General features: G+C 42.2%; 1 protein-coding gene and 1 long non-coding RNA gene across 3 annotated transcripts in view; one reads left to right on the forward strand and one right to left on the reverse strand.

The window, feature by feature from the left end:
- The window catches only part of LOC140478917 (uncharacterized), a 234,478-nt gene that overhangs the window by 93,635 nt on the left and 121,987 nt on the right, over positions 1-18,856 (forward strand). Inside the window, exon 4 of one of the 2 annotated variants that reach the window (XR_011960893.1) lies at positions 3,114-3,475. The exons of the other annotated variant lie outside the window; for it this stretch is intronic. This is a non-coding gene — a long non-coding RNA (uncharacterized lncRNA). Of the gene's footprint in view, positions 1-3,113; positions 3,476-18,856 lie in introns of those variants that run through there. 2 annotated transcript variants of the gene reach the window in all.
- LOC140478916 (transcription factor HES-1-B-like) lies at positions 1,923-3,824 on the reverse strand. The gene is made up of 4 exons (XM_072572540.1): positions 3,665-3,824; positions 3,469-3,564; positions 3,271-3,358; positions 1,923-2,845 (listed from the first exon to the last, which is right to left on the reverse strand). The coding sequence occupies exons 1-4, from the start codon at positions 3,770-3,772 to the stop codon at positions 2,205-2,207; spliced, it is 933 nt and encodes a 310-aa protein (XP_072428641.1). The 5' UTR covers positions 3,773-3,824; the 3' UTR covers positions 1,923-2,204.

Genomic DNA, 18,856 nt, shown 5'->3' on the forward strand with positions numbered 1-18,856 from the left:
TCTCACGACCTTTCAGGTTTCTGATGTCATCTGGGAGCTATTCATTTCCTGCCAGAAGCTTTGCCTGCAAACCACCTTGGCCGCAGTGAAGCCCAAGGCTTGGTACGAACTCAGCTAAATCATAAACTGCTGTCCGAATACAATAAACGCAGAAATAAATTGCACCATATGGTAGCACTTAGCGCCAAGAGAGAAGCAAGGCTACACTTCTCATGTGCAAGGAGTGTGGGAAAAGTTAATTGACATTAATGACAACCTTCAAACAGCATACGATGTCCAATTTAACCATATAATTGCGGCATTGACTAAACTTTTAAAAACGGAAAGGTAGTTTTACATACCAACCGAGATATTTTGTGAGCTTGTGTCTTGTCAGGTGCATATATTTTATAACTTTATTTTTTGAAGATTTCTTTTGTCTTCAATAGTCTAAAGTCACATAAAATGCATTTAGCAGATTCACTTTTTATTGTAATATTGTAAAGCTGTGTAGACTGCTCGCTAGTTCAATATAAGGGATAGTTCAAATTTCCTAAGTTCTTCAGCAAAAGGAAGCACCACAGACTACATGTGCATTTGTTCAAAGAGATGTAAAGGTCACTCAAAAAGCTTTTGAGTGAAAACGTTTTACTGTAGTCTGCATGCCCTGACACCACTGTGTGTAATGATGCCGCGAATTTCCTGACTTAAAACTAGTCCATGTGGAATCAGGTATTGTGTTTAACATAATGCCTGTCAGTGTGAGAACTGCGTACTCCCTATGAGCTGCAACAAAATGGGACATTTTATTTAGAGTGATTGTTCTTTCTTTGATCGACAAGTTAATAGTCCACCGGAAGGCGGCCCGGAATAGCTCTGCACCTTCGCCATAATGATGAGATCAAGTCTTCAGGAATAATATGGTTAAGTATCGGGTTGATTTGCCCGGATACTTTATATTGTGCTGTTGGCTAAACCACGCGAAAAGCACATTAAACACCTGGGGCTCTTAAAGAGATTAGCCTGTTTTTGTAACTTTCACACAAAACAAACCTTTTCTTTTCTGAAGTAAAACCCTACGAGTTTCAGCCAACTGCGAGTGCTAATATGTCTCACTCACATTTTTCTCTCTTTGTCTTGTTTCTCCTTGTCCTCACCACCTGGGCTCGAGAACAACCACCTGCGTTACCAGACAAAATACAACAAGTTTTGTGGTAGGAACTCTACAAATTCCCTACAGAATCTGTGACTGTTTAAAACTGCCTTTTCTGGCCGATGCTTGTTAAGAGGCGAAACCCGATATGGAGGGCAGATTTCTCGAAATCTGATCGCAAAGAGTTTGTCCACAGATTTCGCGGAATTAAAAGCTTATTGTCCCATTCCTCAGCAATAAGTCAGACCAGCCGCCAAATTTAAACTCTGAAGAGGTGCCATGTGCCAGGTCAGTGTTAAGGGGGCAAACTTTTTCCGAAATTCGACTTGTATTTTGCACAATCACCTTTACTCGCATTATCACTCTAAATAAGATGTCAACACCACACCAACCACCCCCTTCCCATCTCTGGTTCTTTCCTTGTCATATTACCACTCTCTTAGGCCCTACATCATCAGTCCTTTTGTCATTCAATCTCCCTTCTCTTCCATTTCTATCACAGTTTTCCGTCTGTTCTTCTTCCCACCCTTTGCTTAAAACTAATCTATGTTTTGTCCAGTTCCCATGAAATGGTTTTTCTTCCAGTCCCTCAGCCTCTGAACATGTTTTACATTCTGTGTTTGAAGCATCCACAATGTTTCACTTTGATTCTGGGTTCACAAGACGGTTCATCATCCCACCCAACCCCACCCCATCCAGTTATTGAGAGCTGACTTCCACACACCATCCATTCAACCCTTCCTCAGGTGCTAATGTTCTGCTCAAGGAAAAGACAAACACTCAACAGGTATTAATGTTAGTTTTCTTTTTATTTCAAATATAAATCTTCCAAAAAAAAGGAAGTTACTTTTAAGAGCATTCAGTTTAATCTTTGGCATTTCAACACAGCAAAAAAAAGATATCTTGAGAAGACAAATGCAATTCGATATGAAGATTAGAAGTATGTACAAATATAGTGCACAATGTGGACATTGTTATACAATTCAATACATCAAGTGGAGTTTAAAAACAATAGTCTTTTTGCTTTTGAAAAGAAAGTTTCCAGTCACTTGTTTTTCGCGAAATGCCTCAGTTACCAAGGTCTCCAGACGGAATCTGAGGAATCTGTCGGTCCGTTCACACTGACCGGACTGACTGCAGTGGTGGCAGCCGAGAGTGGAAGCGGGAAGCCGGCTACTGGGGTGATAGCGGGCTGTTGTACTGGGGACCTGCTGGCCGGAGACAGGGCGGAGGGCAACGCGCTCACGTTGGCATTAGCATACAAAGGGATGACCGGTCCTGCCGTTAGCTGTCCATTGGGTCCAAACGCCGTGTTGGGAATGAGGAAGGCAAACTGGCCGTCTGACGCTGGCACAAGCTGGAAACCGCCGTAGACCTTCGCTGCAGCGGGCATCGCCTCAGCAGCCGCCAGTTTGCAAGGCATGTTGACTCCGTTCAGGGGCATGCCGCTGCCTCCTGATCCCGGCAGCTGAACGTGGAGGGGTTGTCCAAAAGCAGCGTGGGAGCTGCCGCTCACAGCTGGGCTGGGGGCCGCCTGGCTGTAGTTCATGGCGTTGATCTGAGACATGCAGTTTGCCAAGTGACTGAGCAGTCTGGTTCGGACTTCTGTGTTAACCCCTTCGCAGGTAGACAAGAATCGGGTCACTTCGTTCATGCACTCGCTGAAACCCGCTCGGTATTTGCCCAGAACTGTTGGGTCTGTACTCAAAGCAGCTAAAACGTAAAGAAACAGAAATAAATGAATCACCTAATTTAATTACTCTATCTCTAAGCTTCAGTAATTCTTTGATAATACCGTTTTCTAAACGTATATAATGTGCGCTTTAGAATTACGACATTCCAAATACTGATTAATCATACAACTATTCAAATGGGTTAGGCGTGTTTGGCTTCAATTGTTAGTGACTCTTGAAACAAATTGATAAGTAAATGTCCTGAAAATGATTTCCAAGTATTTAACATAAGGCTATTTACATTTCAGGAGCGACTACAGAAACAGTCGCCAAGTTGGAATCTATAAATAACCCAGACCGTGGGAACTCCTGACTTTCGCCAAGTCAGGGAAATGTTACCGAATACCAGCGAGACCACAGGCGGAAGTTAGCAAGACAGCAATAAATTGTGAATTAAACACTTACCAGTCATTTGGACACGCTGCAGATTTCGAAGATGTTTCACTGTCATTTCCAGGATGTCAGCTTTTTCTAACTTTGAATGTCTGGAACTCTGTAGAGATATATTAGGCATAGGTGAGGGAAAATGTCAGGCTTTCTCTGCAAGAACTGAGCGCCTCCTGTCTCGGCACATCCATTTAAAACACATGATCAGATACTTACATCCTTCTTCAGCGCATCCAAGATCAGAGTTTTAAGTTGACTTAAGCTTTCATTGATTCTAGCCCGGCGCCGCTTCTCCATAATTGGTTTGGATGACTGAAAAATAAAACGGGTGTTTCATTAAGCAACAGAACATAAGTGTCTCTTTGATGCTGCGTCAAACTTCTCCCACCCGAAGAGTGGGCAAAGTATTTACCTTCCGATTTTCAGAAGCCGTTTTTGGCTTATCTGGCGTAGCGTTTAAACTAGCTGGGGTGGCAGCCACGGGGGAAGAGGACGCTTTCTCCATGATATCTGCTGGCATTTTCTGAGACAAGTTTCCAGCAGATTAGAGTGAAGCGATCTGTTCCTTGCGATCTGTAGCTTTCTTTAAAAATATGTGAGTGTGTGTTTGTCTTCTTTCCGCGTCTGGTAACCTGCGAGTTTATTTCCAAGGCGGGCGGTGCACTTTTATTTTATGAGGCTCCCTGTCTGTCTATTGCTTTGCTTGTGTTATTATCAGTGATGTGAATGCAGAGCCGCCGCTCTGGCCGCCTCTATTTATATCTGGCATTGCACGCGAACGGCTCGTGTGAAACTTCTCAAAGTTTCTTTCCCACACTAACTTGTGGCCAATCAGAGCGCGGCACACACGAGCCCGTCCCCGGGGCGCGCCCCCGCCGCTCGTGGTGGACGACGCGCCGGGATTGGCTGCAGCGCTGCGGGGCGAGTGGCCAATCGACGTGTGGCAGTCGCCCGGGCGGGCTGTCAATCAAAGGGCCGGGGTGGGGGGAGGGGCCACCGGTCGCTGGAGGCGGTCTGACGTCTGTCGGCATGCGAGCTCCATTATCAGGTGGGAGCACGTGCCGGCTCGGGAGGTGTGGGGGCCGGGAGAGGCAGCTGCGGAAAAGCCTGGGAAAACCACGCCCCCTCCCCATCCACTGGCTCCCGAGAGCCGGCTCTCCCAATCAGCAGCGTAGATTCCGCGTCCAGGGACGCGATACCAGACTCTGCCGAATGATGGCCCCCCTGAGCCACACACGAGGGGAGGGGGATACGGTTGTGTTAGCGGGTGGGGGAAGGGAAGGCCAGCGTTCGTGCTGCCGGGGGACCCCCTCGACGCGTGGCAAGCAACCAGCAGGGGCATGGTGCACCAGAGGCTGGGATCAGATACTGCAGCAGGCCAACAGGTTGCAGCTAGCCCCTCCGCGTCCTTGCAAACACTGTCGGCGGAGAGATGCATCTGGTGAGCCTCAGACTTCATCAGTGCCCGCACACACACACAAAACATTGTTGCAATGGCTGACCGGCTTCCGGGAGCTGGGGGCAGCAGGGCAGTAGAGAGGTGCGGTTAACATGCACAGCACAGACTTGTTCTTTGCGTCTATTGTACGGGTTGTAAAACGAACATTCTCGAAAGACGCCGATTAACTGCGGCCGCTGCATTGAGCTGTGGATTATGTTCATAACCGCGCAGCTATTCAGGAAATGCAGTGATTACCAATCTGTGTGTGCAATTTCAGAGGTTGTTTGTCGTAGTTTATGACTTGCCACGAGACCAAGAGAATGTTGCCTTTTTCAGACAAGTTTATTAAGGTTATGCACATAAAAACGACTGGGCGTCAATATTATGATGTATTTCTGTTTTATAAAACCCCACCCAACACACAGGGGTAACTTCATAAGGAAGCGAATAGTCATGAAATAGTTGAGACAGTGTCAAAAAGTTTGTTAAAAAACAGCTTTTGTTCTTTGTGCGTCATTACGAAATAAAACAAATGTTGCACATTGAAACTGCAACATTTCTACACTTAACGTGTCGTCATATTTTGGATCACGCTAAACATAAGACTTGCATCTGTCATTTCTGAGGACACTTTAAACAATGTTTTCATAAAAATTGTTTATCTGCATTCACTCATGATCCTTCTGTGTTTTTCAGTATCTTACTTTTACTGCAAATTCCCAGCACTTATTCTGTTTTATTTAAATTGTCTGGTGCGCTGGCCTGATCACGTTCAGTATCTGGGGCGTGAACTTGCTTTGTGGAGATTATTGATGAAATTTTAATAAACTACCAACAAAGCAACTAGTGCGACCCCCTAATCATTAAAGGTGCGGGATAGGGACAGCAGATAGCCATTCTAGCTTAAAACCACTTAAAGCGGAAATGTCAACAACGTGAATAAATCACTCCGCGTTTTCGATTTGTGACGACTTTTTAAAGCACGATTTTTCCTTTATAATTATTTTATTTGTAAATGTTCAACAAAAATAGTTTTTTTTTCGAAAATATAAACACAGGATCGAAACCAGCATTCGAGATGTCTTAGCATGCCATTTTGTACTAAACCTTAGTCATTAACAGAGTCATTTATACTTTCAATGCCGGCCCACCCCCACCCTCCTCTAGCTTATCTCTCCACGCTTCAGGCTCACTGCCTTTATTCCTGATGAAGGGCTTTTGCCCGATTCGTCGATTTCGCTGCTCCTTGGATGCTGCCTGAACTGCTGTGCTCTTCCAGCACCACTAATCCAGAATCTGGTTTCCAGCATCTGCAGTCATTGTTTTTACCTCGTTACTTTTAAACCATGCATGCAGTTAGAATAATTTAAGTAGAGGTTCTAGACATTTCTTAAAGCGGCATTTCTCCTGATCAGTAATTAATTAATATTATACACTTTTTCGGTCTATTGGGATGTTATGCTGAGAACCACTGAACTCATCGAAAAGCTGTCCAATGATCCAATTTGGAGCTTACATTTACAAACAGCCAATGGTCTGCCAGAACAGTAGCGGAAAGATAATTGAATACTTTGGGGGGATATTCGTGTCTTCCGGCCTCCAACAATATTTAGACGAAATACAATTATTACCGAGTCATGAATTTGTCAGTATCTCCTCAAACCTTCTATATACATTTTAAACACAAATATATCGCGCATCACTGGTTACATTCGGCCGTGGCTTGCCAACTGTAACACTGCACCATTACTTTAACGTATTTGTTATTAATAGAATTTTTCTTTGGCGGAGGGGCAGGGGGACTGTCCTATTGAAAAATAGATATCCATAAATGAATTCTGGAACGTCACTGTGTGCAGTAATCACACAGTGGAGCGCTCACTCAGTTTCGACATTTTATAAATGTGTTCACATTTCCAATGGTTACAGGTGGAATGATGGGTGGGATTGGGACTGTGCCATTCAACCTGTTGTCGGTTGTAAAGGATTGATGTTTACCTTTATAACAACAAAAAAAGGGCGCACACTGGGAGGCGTCCGTTCGATGGCCCAGCCTCGATTGTTTTGCTGTGTGCAGGGAGACAGTTCAGGCTGGGACTGTGTGAGCTGGTAAATTGTTTTGCCTCAGGTTCTGAAGCTGTTTTGCAAACGCCTCACTGATTTTCTCACACTCAAGCCCCATACAACGCCAGCAAAGCGAGTCCCTCCCTGCCAACAAGCCCTGCAGCTCTTTTGAAATCCAGAGTACACAGTTTTTCTATACCTGACTTGCACCTGGTCAGCGCTAATCTCATACATCACGTCACTGCTCCCTTCAAGAACCGTGAGAAAAGTAAAGTTAGAAAGAAAAGGTGCACCAATATGTTTGCACTTTGCCTGTGTGCAAACCAATTGATAAATACATATACGCTCATATCACACATCAATGAAGCTTGGCGGTAAAGAACTTCGGCATATACAGGATTGCAAAACAGATAGAAATGACAATTTAATCAGCATGTCGAGTATGAACCCAGAACTGCGCCAAAATATGTTAATATAGGACTGTCAGTTGATCGTTGCAAATCGGGTCAAACTGACCATAAGACAAACCCTTGAGGCAAGTCAAAGTAATTTTAATTTTGTAGGGGGTAGGGTTAGTCACACTAAATGAAATGTTTATTCCCCCCCCCCCAACACCCGTATGCATTCCAACCTGTTGGAACGGTTCTCGAAATGCCCAAATGTAGAATGATTAAGCAGTATTAGCCATTCGAGGCACACTTCTGGTGATAATTGTTCGAGCATTCAAATGTTTCTTTTTCTAAAGCTGGTCGGAAATCAGAGGAGAGCGCGGATCGTGGTGAAAGTACTGTCACACGACTGACACACGACAAGACAGCGTCTCTCCCCGTCAGCTGCCGGCGCCAACACGAATAGATATGGACATTCAACACGTTTCAGCTAATTTAGTTTCCCCAGACGAAAGAAATTAGATTTTTTTGAAACCATCATCAACCACCAACATGATGGGACGATAAATAATAACTGAAGTTCTGAATTCTGCCAAGTGGCAGGGCAAACCGTGAATGAGATGACCAAGAGCATCATTTGATACAAAAACTGAAAACACATTCGGAAACTAGGGGCTAATAGTTTGCAGACAGTGGTTTCCTAAAAGCTTGATGAATATTTATGTATTTGTCCACTGCATTTGCCCATAACTGTCTGGAGTGCTTTGAAGTGGTTTGGTAGAACGTGATTTTCTGGAAGTTTGCAATATTTGGCATGATCGGTTCCTCAGGGTGTATAACCAACCAATCTGTCAGGTTTACTGTTTTCAGATGCAGCAGAGACATCTAAAATAGTAATTATGTCTGATGTTGTGAAATCAGTCCGCATACTTATTGTTCTAGGTCAGAACCACTGAACTGCAATGTTGAATCCAGGTCAATATTTGAGCCAAGTTGCGATGCCGCTTTAGTGTGTGGCAAATGGCAAAGGAGGGTCATCGATTTTTATTACATTCACATTCCATCTGTTAATAACTTAACTATTAACACATTTTACAACAGAGTCTGATTTGGTCACGCTTTAAACATTGACACTCCTTTCAGCACTCAGGACGTATTTAAATAAATGGCTTATGCCTCGATAGCATTTGAACAACCAACGAGTAAATCACTTGTGATGTGAGCTGACTGACCTCACCGCTAAATTTGAGCTTGTGAAGAACTCTACTTCCGAAAATGATAAACGTGACACCTAAAATAGACACGACTTTCAACTGGGCTGACTTCCAGAATGCGCAGTGGCCACGTGTCCATTTCAGAACCACCAGTATTACCACGGCGATCCCTTTATGTCATGTTGCAATTACACGCAGTGGTGTTTAAAGTAGCATTATCACTTTCTAGTTTCACCACCTCCTTGGAAAAGAATAGCAGGAGCATGTCACCAACTCGAGGATCTCGTCCATGTCACACGCCATCCTGACTTGGGAAAAATAACCCCTCTTCCATCCTGGCAGGTTCGAAATTCCGGAATTCCGTACCCATCACATTCACCATATAGATGGCAAGGATTCAGGAAGGTGGCTCGCCAGCATTTCTCGTAGTTATTAGGGACGGGCAATCAATGCTGACCTTGCTATTGATATCCACATTCCACGACTTATGAAAAATATCTCCGGTACTTCCATGTGACTGTGATACAGCAAAACTTCAAGACAACTATTGTCAAGTTGTTCATATCAGGCTGATATACTCATTGCTGTTTACTTATGTTCCTTTCTCATGTTGATATCTTTATTATAAGTTATGAGATTGCTCCCAGTTCTGTAAGAACGCAATTACGAACAATCGCAAGTGTCAAAGTACGTGAGAATGTTGAAGATAACAGGATGTAAGGCGAGGTCTCAGTTAGTGATTGGTCTGTTAGTTAACTCACAAACCCACACCTATTGGAGTGATCAATGTCTGACCACATACCCACATATTAGAAGCGCTTTGTTTAAAATTCCTTCCGTAACTAATTGTCTAGTGATTACTGTGAAGTACCAGACCATTCCTGAAAATATAAGAATTTGAGTTGTCTTTCTGTGCAGCCTAGTTGATTTTGTATTCATTACTATTCATTAGGGATTAGTATTTGGTTAGTGATGAAGTGCCTGAGTCCCAAGTGTCACATATAATTCTTAGTGTGTTTTAATTGGTTACAAGTTCACTGTCTTTATCACCACGTCATGAATTTGGTGTATATTCCCATTATTTTCATAATTGACTGTAGAATGCAATATTTGTAGACCTGAAAATAATGAAAAGATATAAACTGACCAAGGACAGGGAGAAATGGAGAGTTGTGTCTGACAATGGATGAACTAGTCAATGACTGTGTCTGACCAAGGTTAATTTAAAATACTAATAGTCGGGCTCTGGAGAGTATTGTCCAACAGATAAATCTAGGGGCACAGGTACATAGTTCACCACATTGAAAGTGGTGTCACAGATAGGCAGGGTGGTGAAGAAGATGTTTGGCATGCTAGCCTCAACAGCCAGAGCACTGAGTACAGGAGTTGGGACATCATATCCTGGCACTACAAGACATTGGTATGACTACATTTGGAGTACACTATACAATTCTGGTCACTGTGCTATATTAAAGGGTGCATGAAAGATTTAGAGTTATAGAGTCATAAAGATGTATAGCATGGAAACAGACTCTTCAGTCCAAGTCATCCAAGCCATTCAGATATTCTAAATTAATCTAGTTCCATTTGCCAGCACATGGCCCACATGTCTCTAAACCATTCCTATTCATATACGTGTCCAGATAATTTTTAAGTGTTGTATTTGTACCAGCTTCCACTACTTCCTCTGGCAGCTCATCCCATACATGCACCACACTCTGCATGAAAAAGTTACTTCTTCAATTCCTTTTAAATCTTTCACCTTCACCTTAAACCTATGTGCCCTAGTTTTGGACTCCCCACCCTGGAAAAAAGGGCATTGTCAATTTACCCTATTCATGCTCCTCATGATTTTATAAACCTCTATAATATCACCCCTCAGCCTCTAAAGCTCAAGGGAAAATAGTCTATTCAGCCTTGCCCTATAGCTCAAACCCTCCAACCTTAGCAACATCCTTGTAAATATTTTCTGAACCTTTCAAGTTTAAGAACATCCTTCCTATAGCAGGGAGACCAGAATTGCATGCAGTATTCCACAAGTGACCTCACCAATTTCTTGTACAGACACTTTAAAAAGCTGCTTAGCTGCTCCTTTCCTGTGAGCTCTCACATACAGGTTTTTCTCCAAAGTCAGCTGTGAATTTCACTGTTTGTTTTATTTTAGAACTAACACAGATGTCCAGATATACTTGAAACCAAACAACAAAGGCAAAAGCTGTGCAGGTTACTGCTAGGTCAGACAGCAGTGTAGGTTTGTTTCGCCATTTGAATCACTTCCCATGTGGTCATTACCTTTGTCTGCCTTCCTTCTTTTTAAATTGCCATTATTTTGATCTTTTGTTTCCCCGAAAGTTCCAAATCAATGCAACAGCTTATAAAAACAATATTATTGCTTCTACAATTTTGAGGATATCAGCTTCAATACTGAAAATACCTCAAAAAAGGAGCAGGCCTTACAGTCACAATGTTTCCTGTCCTCCATGTTGGATTACCCAGAATCCATTTACAAGGATGTTACCAAGACTGGAAGTTTTGAGTTATATGGAGATACTGGATGGGCTGGGTTTTTTTTTAAAATAGAGTTCAGGACACCTAGGGGTGACCTTATATAGGTTAATAAAATTATGAAGGGCAGAGATAAGGTGAATAGCCAAAGTCTTTTCCCCAGGGTAGAGGAGTCCAAAACTGGAGGTAAGAAAATAAATATTTAAAAGGGACCTGAAGGGCAACTTTTTCACACAGAGGGTGGTGCATACATAGAGTGAGCTGCAGAGGAAGTGTTAGAGGCAGCTACAGTTATAACATTTAAAAGACATTTGGACATGTGCATGGATATGAAAGGTTTATAGGTATATAGGCCAAATACAGGCAAATGTGACTAGTTCAGTTTAGGAAACTTGATTGGCATCGTTAAGTTGGGCTGAAGGACCTGTTTCCATGCTGTATAACTCTATGACTCTATGACTTTCCTTTATTGCTTTTCTAAAACTAAATTCTGTTTCAGTTGTATTAACCAAAGAACCTCAGTTAATCTCAATAATGTAAGTTGAATTTTCAGTTTAGGCCCAACTGATAGGATCACAACTATAAATATTGAATCAGTTTCACTCCTTTTCTTTGAAATTTAATCAAACACCACAATATCCAAAAAGCTTTTTATTCAGATGACTTCAGAATGATGTATTCTGAAAACTTCATGTATGCAAATTTAATATCATCAAAGGAAGTATTACTTTTATTTTATATGATTCAAGGTTCACATCTACAAGTTTTAATTTCTAAATCCCTAATTAATTTACAGCTTATATTAATTTCATTCATATCTTATATTTTGTGACAATTTCTGATTGTTTACATCTGCTAAACCAGAGTGGCTTGCATAATATAATCATTGCTTCCATGATAAAGAAAGTCAAGAGGAAAGTTAACACTCATCTTACTTATTGAAAATGTGCTTATTCTGGATATAACCGTGATTGTTGCAGGAATGGGCTGGGATCTTAGCAGTTCTACTGATACAATCCATACTCAGTCTCAGATAGGGAAAATCTGCTGGTAATTTCTCTATAGGCAGAGGAAATGGATCAAAGAATCTTTAAGCATTACAATTCTATGGGTAAATTGTTTGCAAACTGTACACTTTATAGGACATTCCTTTCAAATGATATGTAATATAAGTGAGTGTTCATTGTGTAGTCTTGTGTCCTCCAAGGTGCCAACCTCAACAATTTAGGTTTAAGTTCTATTGCTTGTTTGCTGATTTATTCTACACTAATTTCATCAGCCTAATGGTTTAGAAAGGGCTGATTTAGCAATGTTGCCTCATTTAAATCCTGAAAAAATTCTAAATTAGAATACTACCATTTATTCGTATTAACAACTTGAGATATATGGAAATTCATGGGAATGTGGAATTTATCTCTAGACAGCTTTTGAATGTGGTTGCTTGTTAGAGTTGAAAAACAAAGATAAAACCTAATGAGGAATATCTATATTGTCACCTATTTTGGTTTGTTGTTCAAAATTTTCGTACTTTAACCTCTACTTCAGAGGATGATAGTCAAGGCAAAATTCCACTTCAACATTGAGGGAGTACTGCACTGTAGGAAATATCCTTTTCAGCTAAAGTTTTAAATCAAGCTTCATTTAACTGTTGTAATGAGTTATGTGGATCATCAATGATACATTTATATGACTTCATCCTAATATTGGTGTATACTAGGCTGAAACTCCACTGATTCTGGATTAGTGGTGCTGGAAGAGCACAGCAGTTTAGGCAGCACCCAAGTAGCTTTGAAATCGACATTTCAGGCAAAAGCCCTTCATCAGGAATAAAGGCAGTGAGCCTGAAGCATGGAGAGATAAGCTAGAGGAGGGTGGGAGTGGGGAGAAAGTAGCATAGAGTACAATGGATGAGTGGGGGAGGGGATGAAGGTGATAGGTCAGGGAGGAGAGGGTGGAGTGAATAGGTGGAAAAGGAGATAGGCAGGTAGGACAAGTCCGGGCAAGTCATGGGGGCAGTGCTGAGCTGGAAGTTTAGAACTAGGGTGAGGTGGGGGAAGGGGAAATGAGGAAACTGTTGAAGTCCACATTGATGCCCTGGGGTTGAAGTGTTCCGAGGCGGAAGATGAGGCGTTCTTCCTCCAGGTGTCTGGTGGTGAGGGAGCGGCGGTGAAGGAGGCCCAGGACCCCCATGTTCTCGGCAGAGTGGGAGGGGGAGTTGAAATGTTGGGCCACGGGGCGGGGTGGTTGATTGGTGCGGGTGTCCCGGAGATGTTCCCTTAAGCGCTCTGCTAGGAGACACCCAGTCTCCCCAATGTAGAGGAGACTGCATCGGGAGCAACGGATACAATAAATGATATTAGTGGATGTGCAAATAAAACTTTGATGGATGTGGAAGGCTCCTTTAGGGCCTTGGATAGAGGTGAGGGAGGAGGTGTGGGCGCAGGTTTTACAGTTCCTGCGGTGGCAGGGGAAAGTGCCAGGATTGGAGGGTGAGTTGTTTGGGGGCGTGGACCTGACCAGGTAGTCACGGAGGGAACGGTCTTTGCGGAAGGCGGAAAGGGTTGGGGAGGGAAATATATCCCTGGTGGTGGGGTCTGTTTGGAGGTGGCGGAAATGTCGGTGGATGATTTGGTTTATGCGAAGGTTGGTAGGGTGGAAGGTGAGCACCAGGGGCGTTCTGTCCTTGTTACGGTTGGAGGGGTGGGTTCTGAGGGCGGAGGTGCAGGATATAGACGAGATGCGTTGGAGGGCACCTTTAACCACGTGGGAAGGGAAATTGCGGTCTCTAAAGAAGGAGGCCATCTGGTGTGTTCTATGGTGGAACTGGTCCTCCTGGGAACAGATCCGGTGGAGGCGGAGGAATTGGAAATACAGGATGGCATTTTTGCAAGAGGTAGGGTGGGAAGAGGTGTAATCCAGGTAGCTATGGGAGTCAGTGGGTTTGTAAAAAATGTCAGTGTCAAGTCGGTCATCATTAATGGAGATGGAGAGGTCCAGGAAGGGGAGGGGAGGTGTCAGAGATGGTCCAGGTAAATTTAAGGTCAGGGTGGAATGTGTGGTGAAGTTGATGAATTGCTCAACCTCCATTGATTTAACTTATAGACTCATGGGGCCAGACAGAACTGAGACAGGCCCTTCAGCCCAATTTATCCATGTGGACCAGGTTTTCTAAACTGAACTAGCCCCATTTTCCTGTGTTTGGCTTATATCACTCTCAAACTTTCTTATTGGTATACCTGGCTCAATATCTTTTAAATGCTGTAATTGTACTCGCCTCTACCACTTCATGTGGCAGCTCATTCCATATTTGCAACACTTCAATCATTTTATACTTTAAAATAACAGTTCACAAGTTTAGCATTAGTGCAAAGCCAAAACTGCTTTACATTAAAACTAACTTGTGGACCAGTAATTTCTGCAGGGATTCTTTTTATTGTTTATCTTGGATAAAAGTTCTGTGGAAACCTCTGAAATTACAGTGAAGAGAACTTCTATTGAATTTCAATCCTATAATGTGAATGCATAAAAATATTCTGTGACACTACTTGAAGAAAACAAGTTCCTCCCATAGTTGTGTGTATTTAAAATCATACATTGAAAAGCAACCCAACTGGTAATTCTCTCTTAACTGCTTGCAAATCTTTACTGTTTTCAAAGACAATGTCATATTTTCTGTCACAACAGCAATTATTTCAAGAACGTTGAAACATTTCAAAAATGCCTACAATGAGCTTCTGAAACATTCTTTTGATTAACAAACATTTGGAAATTAAATGGTAATGTATTCAAAATGTACTTAAACAATTATCGAAAATGTTAAAGAGATACGCAAGTAAATTAATCTATTGCAAGTCATGTGGGTAGTTGGAGAGACTTGGGTTATTCTCCTTAGTAAAGAGGTTAGAAGATAATTTATATAAATATTCTTCATTAACCTCCAAACAGAATCCATAGAGAGGAATTATTCCTGCTGGCAGCAGTGACAAGAACCAGAAGTGAACCAGTGAGGAGATTGGCAAAATAAACAATGATGACACGAGAGAATTTTTTTTTGGATTTGGAATGCACTGCATAAGAGGGTCACGGAGAGAGATTCAATCATGGCTATCAAAAGAAAACTGATTAAGCACTAAAGAGAGAAAAATGCAGGGCTACAGCCAGGGCAGGAGTGGGACTGGCAGAACTATTTTTGCAGGGACACTCCAAGGAGGTGAATGGCTGAATGACCCCTTTCTGGGCTTTAACACTTCTGTGATTCCGTGTACTGCCTCACAGTGATTCTTACCCGTTTCCTGGTGTCACCATCACATTAACGTATACTTTTGTAGCACTTAAACACAGTAAAATATTTCAGGGTGCTTCACAGGAGCATTATAAATCACAAGGTGATACTGAGACACATAAGGAGATGTTAATTCCGATAACCAAATGCTTCGTCACAGAGCAGGGTTTTATGAAGTGTTTTGAAGGAGGAAAGAAAGCTATAAAGTAGGCTAAAAAAAAATTAGAGCTCAAATGTTGGGAGGGTATTTCAGAAGTCAGGGCTGAGCTAACTGAAAGTGCAGCCACCAACGGTGGACTAATTAAAATTCGGAGATGTTTTATATGAGTGCATGTATCTCTCGAGTTGGGCGGGGGTTAGAGAAACTCGGAAAGGTGGGGGGGGGGGAGGGAGTGCCGTGGATGAGAACGTTAAAATCAACATTATTCTGTGAGTTTACTTCGAAAACTGCTAGTTCTACCTGTTGCATATATAAAGTGGGCGAGAGAAAATGAAGGCTGCTGAGTTGCTTAAGGCTTTAATTACAAAGGGATGAACTGTTGCAATAAATATAAATGATTAAAGCTAACTCGGCCTAAAGGGAATCTATCAACAGATAGTAGCTTTTGGAAGTTCGCATTCTGCCCAGCAAGATGAGCCTTATCAGCAGAGTTCTGACATTACACCTTTCAAGAATTCACTGGTTACTTAGAAAAGAGCAATCTGTCTCTACCTTTCCCGTGGGAGTTTGCACAGTCAGGATAACCCCGAGACCTTGCTGGTGTGCTGCCAGCAACATTAAAGAACTTCCCCCCACGATTACAGGGGCATTATGCTGTTTTTGATTGTCCTGAGATTAGATTTTTGGAAAGGAAAAAAAACCTGCGGTTCACATGATCCTTGTATTGCACCATGAGGCCACTATTATTCGGCAATTGTGAACCTGCCAATTTCATTTTGAACGTACTTTCATCACCACAGTCGTTTCACTTAAAACGTTCAAATGACAGCTGTAACTTAAGACTGTAAGTAGGTACAACATTCAACAAATGCAGAGTCAAAAACTGAATTCAAACCGATTAGTATCTGGTTTACGCCGTTAATGGGAGTCGACGAAAATTGAATAAACAACTGGATATAATTTTATCATGTTTTCTCAAATTGAAAAAATATGTATGTATATTACAAATGTTGCTGAATGGTCCTTTTGTGTTCCCCTACGCATTCAGCGGTTTAGGGTTGCTGCATTAATGTGCCATGCTTGTAGTAATGAGAAAGTTCAGAGTTCCCACAATTAAAACATCTGAATGATGTGATCTTCAACAGGAGGCCCTTCTGAACATCGTTTGCTAAAACCGAATGGTCAGCGCTGATGCCATCATTTCGAGTCAAAGCGTGTTTGCTGCTGTTTGTTTTCTCCAGGTCTGTTTACGGTATTGACAAACCGGCACTCCGCCCGATGCTAATCGACCTCCTCTTTCTGAAACTGAACCATGCCTTGCATTTTTTGCCTTCCATTTGTCCCATTTTTTTTCGACTAGATTAGATTCCCTACAGTATAGAAACAGGCCATTTGGCCCAACAAGTCCACTATGAGCCTCCAAAGAGTAACCCAATCCCCTTCCCTATATTTACCCCTGACTAATGCACCTAACACCATGGGCAATTAAGCATGGCCAACTCACCTGACCTGCACATCTTTGTGATTGTGGGTGGAAACCCATGCAGACCTGGGGGGAATGTGCAAACTCAACACAGTCACCTGAGGTGGGAATCGAACCCAGGTGCCTGGCACTGTGAGGCAACAGTGTTAACCACTGATTTGGAGCCACTGAGCCACCATGCCACCCCAAATTTGACCCATAGGTAAGCTTCAACACCATTATTGTATCACCAATACTATTTCTACTTTCATAACTCTGCCTGCTTCATTTCCACACCTCCTTCCCTGCTGTTGAAATGCTGGTCCATGATACAGTATAGAACTGATTTCTTGAACCATTTCCCTGCCATATTTCCATCCTTCACCCATTATATCAACTTCTTGTCAAAAGCTCAGTTCCTCATGTCCTGTTCCACATTCATTTTTATTCCCCCACCATCCATGTTTCAGCTAGTTAATGTTGGCTTCCCATCCCCCAAAATATTACATTTTAAATTATTGTCTTCAAGTACTTCATGGTCGCACCTCATTCCATCTCTGGAGCCTTCTCTGGTCTTCAATACTTTCGGTTATGCCCTTTGCTGGTGCATGGGATGAAAGACAATGGTTTTCTGTATTCCAATATTTATGCGGAGGAAATGTTTGCTTATTCACGACTGAACCTCTGACCAGCTGTGTGACACGTAAGAGATAGTCAAGTGGTCAAGAGACACTGTGGTGAGGTAGAGCAGCATTGCAATCAATGTACATGTTGAAACAGCTGCTGTTACTGAGAATGCCTGTTCTCAACTGCAATATACTAGTTGACTCTGCTCCCGCTTAAGCTGAATTGCTGCTAAATCTTCTCTGATTTCATTGCCCATTTATCAGCTCAATCTTTCACCTCTTTAAATGTGCATATTCAATTTCAATGGCTGACAAATTTGATACATCTTGCGGCATTTTATTTGCCATGTCAGTACAACAGACAAGACCATCTCTGGTCACTTTGTCACAGGCCTCAACAACAATACCTCCAATATGTCCTTCCAAACCAACACCTTTTGTTTCTGCCCCTTTAAAAAAACTCTCATTCAAATTAATTACAATTACATTTGCAAACTGTCAATGACAAAATCTTTGATTCTCCATATACCATGATACTTTTACAGATGTTGGTTTCCTCAAAAATTCCCGCACCCACACCTTTGTTACAGCAAGTCACTTCCTCTCCCCTGTCCTGATTGTCTTGCCCTTCTGGCCCATGTAGATGGCTCTGTCATGTATCTGGTACACACCTAGGTTAGTCAATCATTAAAAGATATGGTTGGATCTTAATAAATGCTATCAGGCCACAGTATCCTCTGCCAAATCTGCTCCATTATCATCCTGGAGAACAAAGGTAAATCCTGACTTCATTTCTTCACTACCAACCACCTCATCAAATCATTGTGCACTTTGCTTCCATTTAAATGATATATGTGAAAAACTGATTAATTTGCTTGTCAGTAAGACTGAAATAAGCAGTTTAGCTATGTCTGCCACATTCCCCCTTCCTTTACTCACTAAATCAAAATTCCCCCAGGTTTCACAATCCACAGCCCTAAATCTTCACATTTCTTTAATTTTTCTCCTATCTCCACTTTATGCTCTTATCAAAGTCACAACTAACGTTGTCCGTGACTGTGTCTATAGTGTATGATCTGTCCACACCCTCCTCCAATATCTTGCAGTATTTGATATGCTGCTGTATTGCTTTCTGGAGGGAAGGCTTTCTCTTGCTTTGCTCTCACCTCCCTAATCTCAATCAAAACAACCTCTCACCTCTGAAGAAATACATCTTGAGCTTTTACGTTACCTGCATGGCAAAGTTAATAAAAGGTATTACTGAATTAGCTTCCATATGTGTGGTGATGGCACCTAGCTCTGATCTTTTCATCAGCTCTCATTACTCCACTATTTCCATGCTGACAGACAATATGTTTTTTTAGTGTTGGATGAGCCATGAAAGCTCTCAAATAGCACAGCAATTTGCAAACATAGGCAGAATATGCAGATTTCTGGAAAATTGAAGAAATGGCTATGTTA

The sequence above is a fragment of the Chiloscyllium punctatum genome, chromosome 6, assembly GCF_047496795.1.
Source record: "Chiloscyllium punctatum isolate Juve2018m chromosome 6, sChiPun1.3, whole genome shotgun sequence".
In the NCBI taxonomy this organism is placed as follows: domain Eukaryota; kingdom Metazoa; phylum Chordata; class Chondrichthyes; order Orectolobiformes; family Hemiscylliidae; genus Chiloscyllium; species Chiloscyllium punctatum.

Bases quoted from the DNA above. Each gene is read 5' to 3' on its own strand.
- LOC140478916 (XM_072572540.1), bottom strand. From the start codon at position 3,772: ATGCCAGCAGATATCATGGAGAAAGCGTCCTCTTCCCCCGTGGCTGCC. The intron at 3,565-3,664 runs GTAAATACTTTG...TTTATTTTTCAG, and splicing joins CGGCTTCTGAAAATCGGAAG to TCATCCAAACCAATTATGGA. The intron at 3,359-3,468 runs GTAAGTATCTGA...ATATCTCTACAG, and splicing joins TGGATGCGCTGAAGAAGGAT to AGTTCCAGACATTCAAAGTT.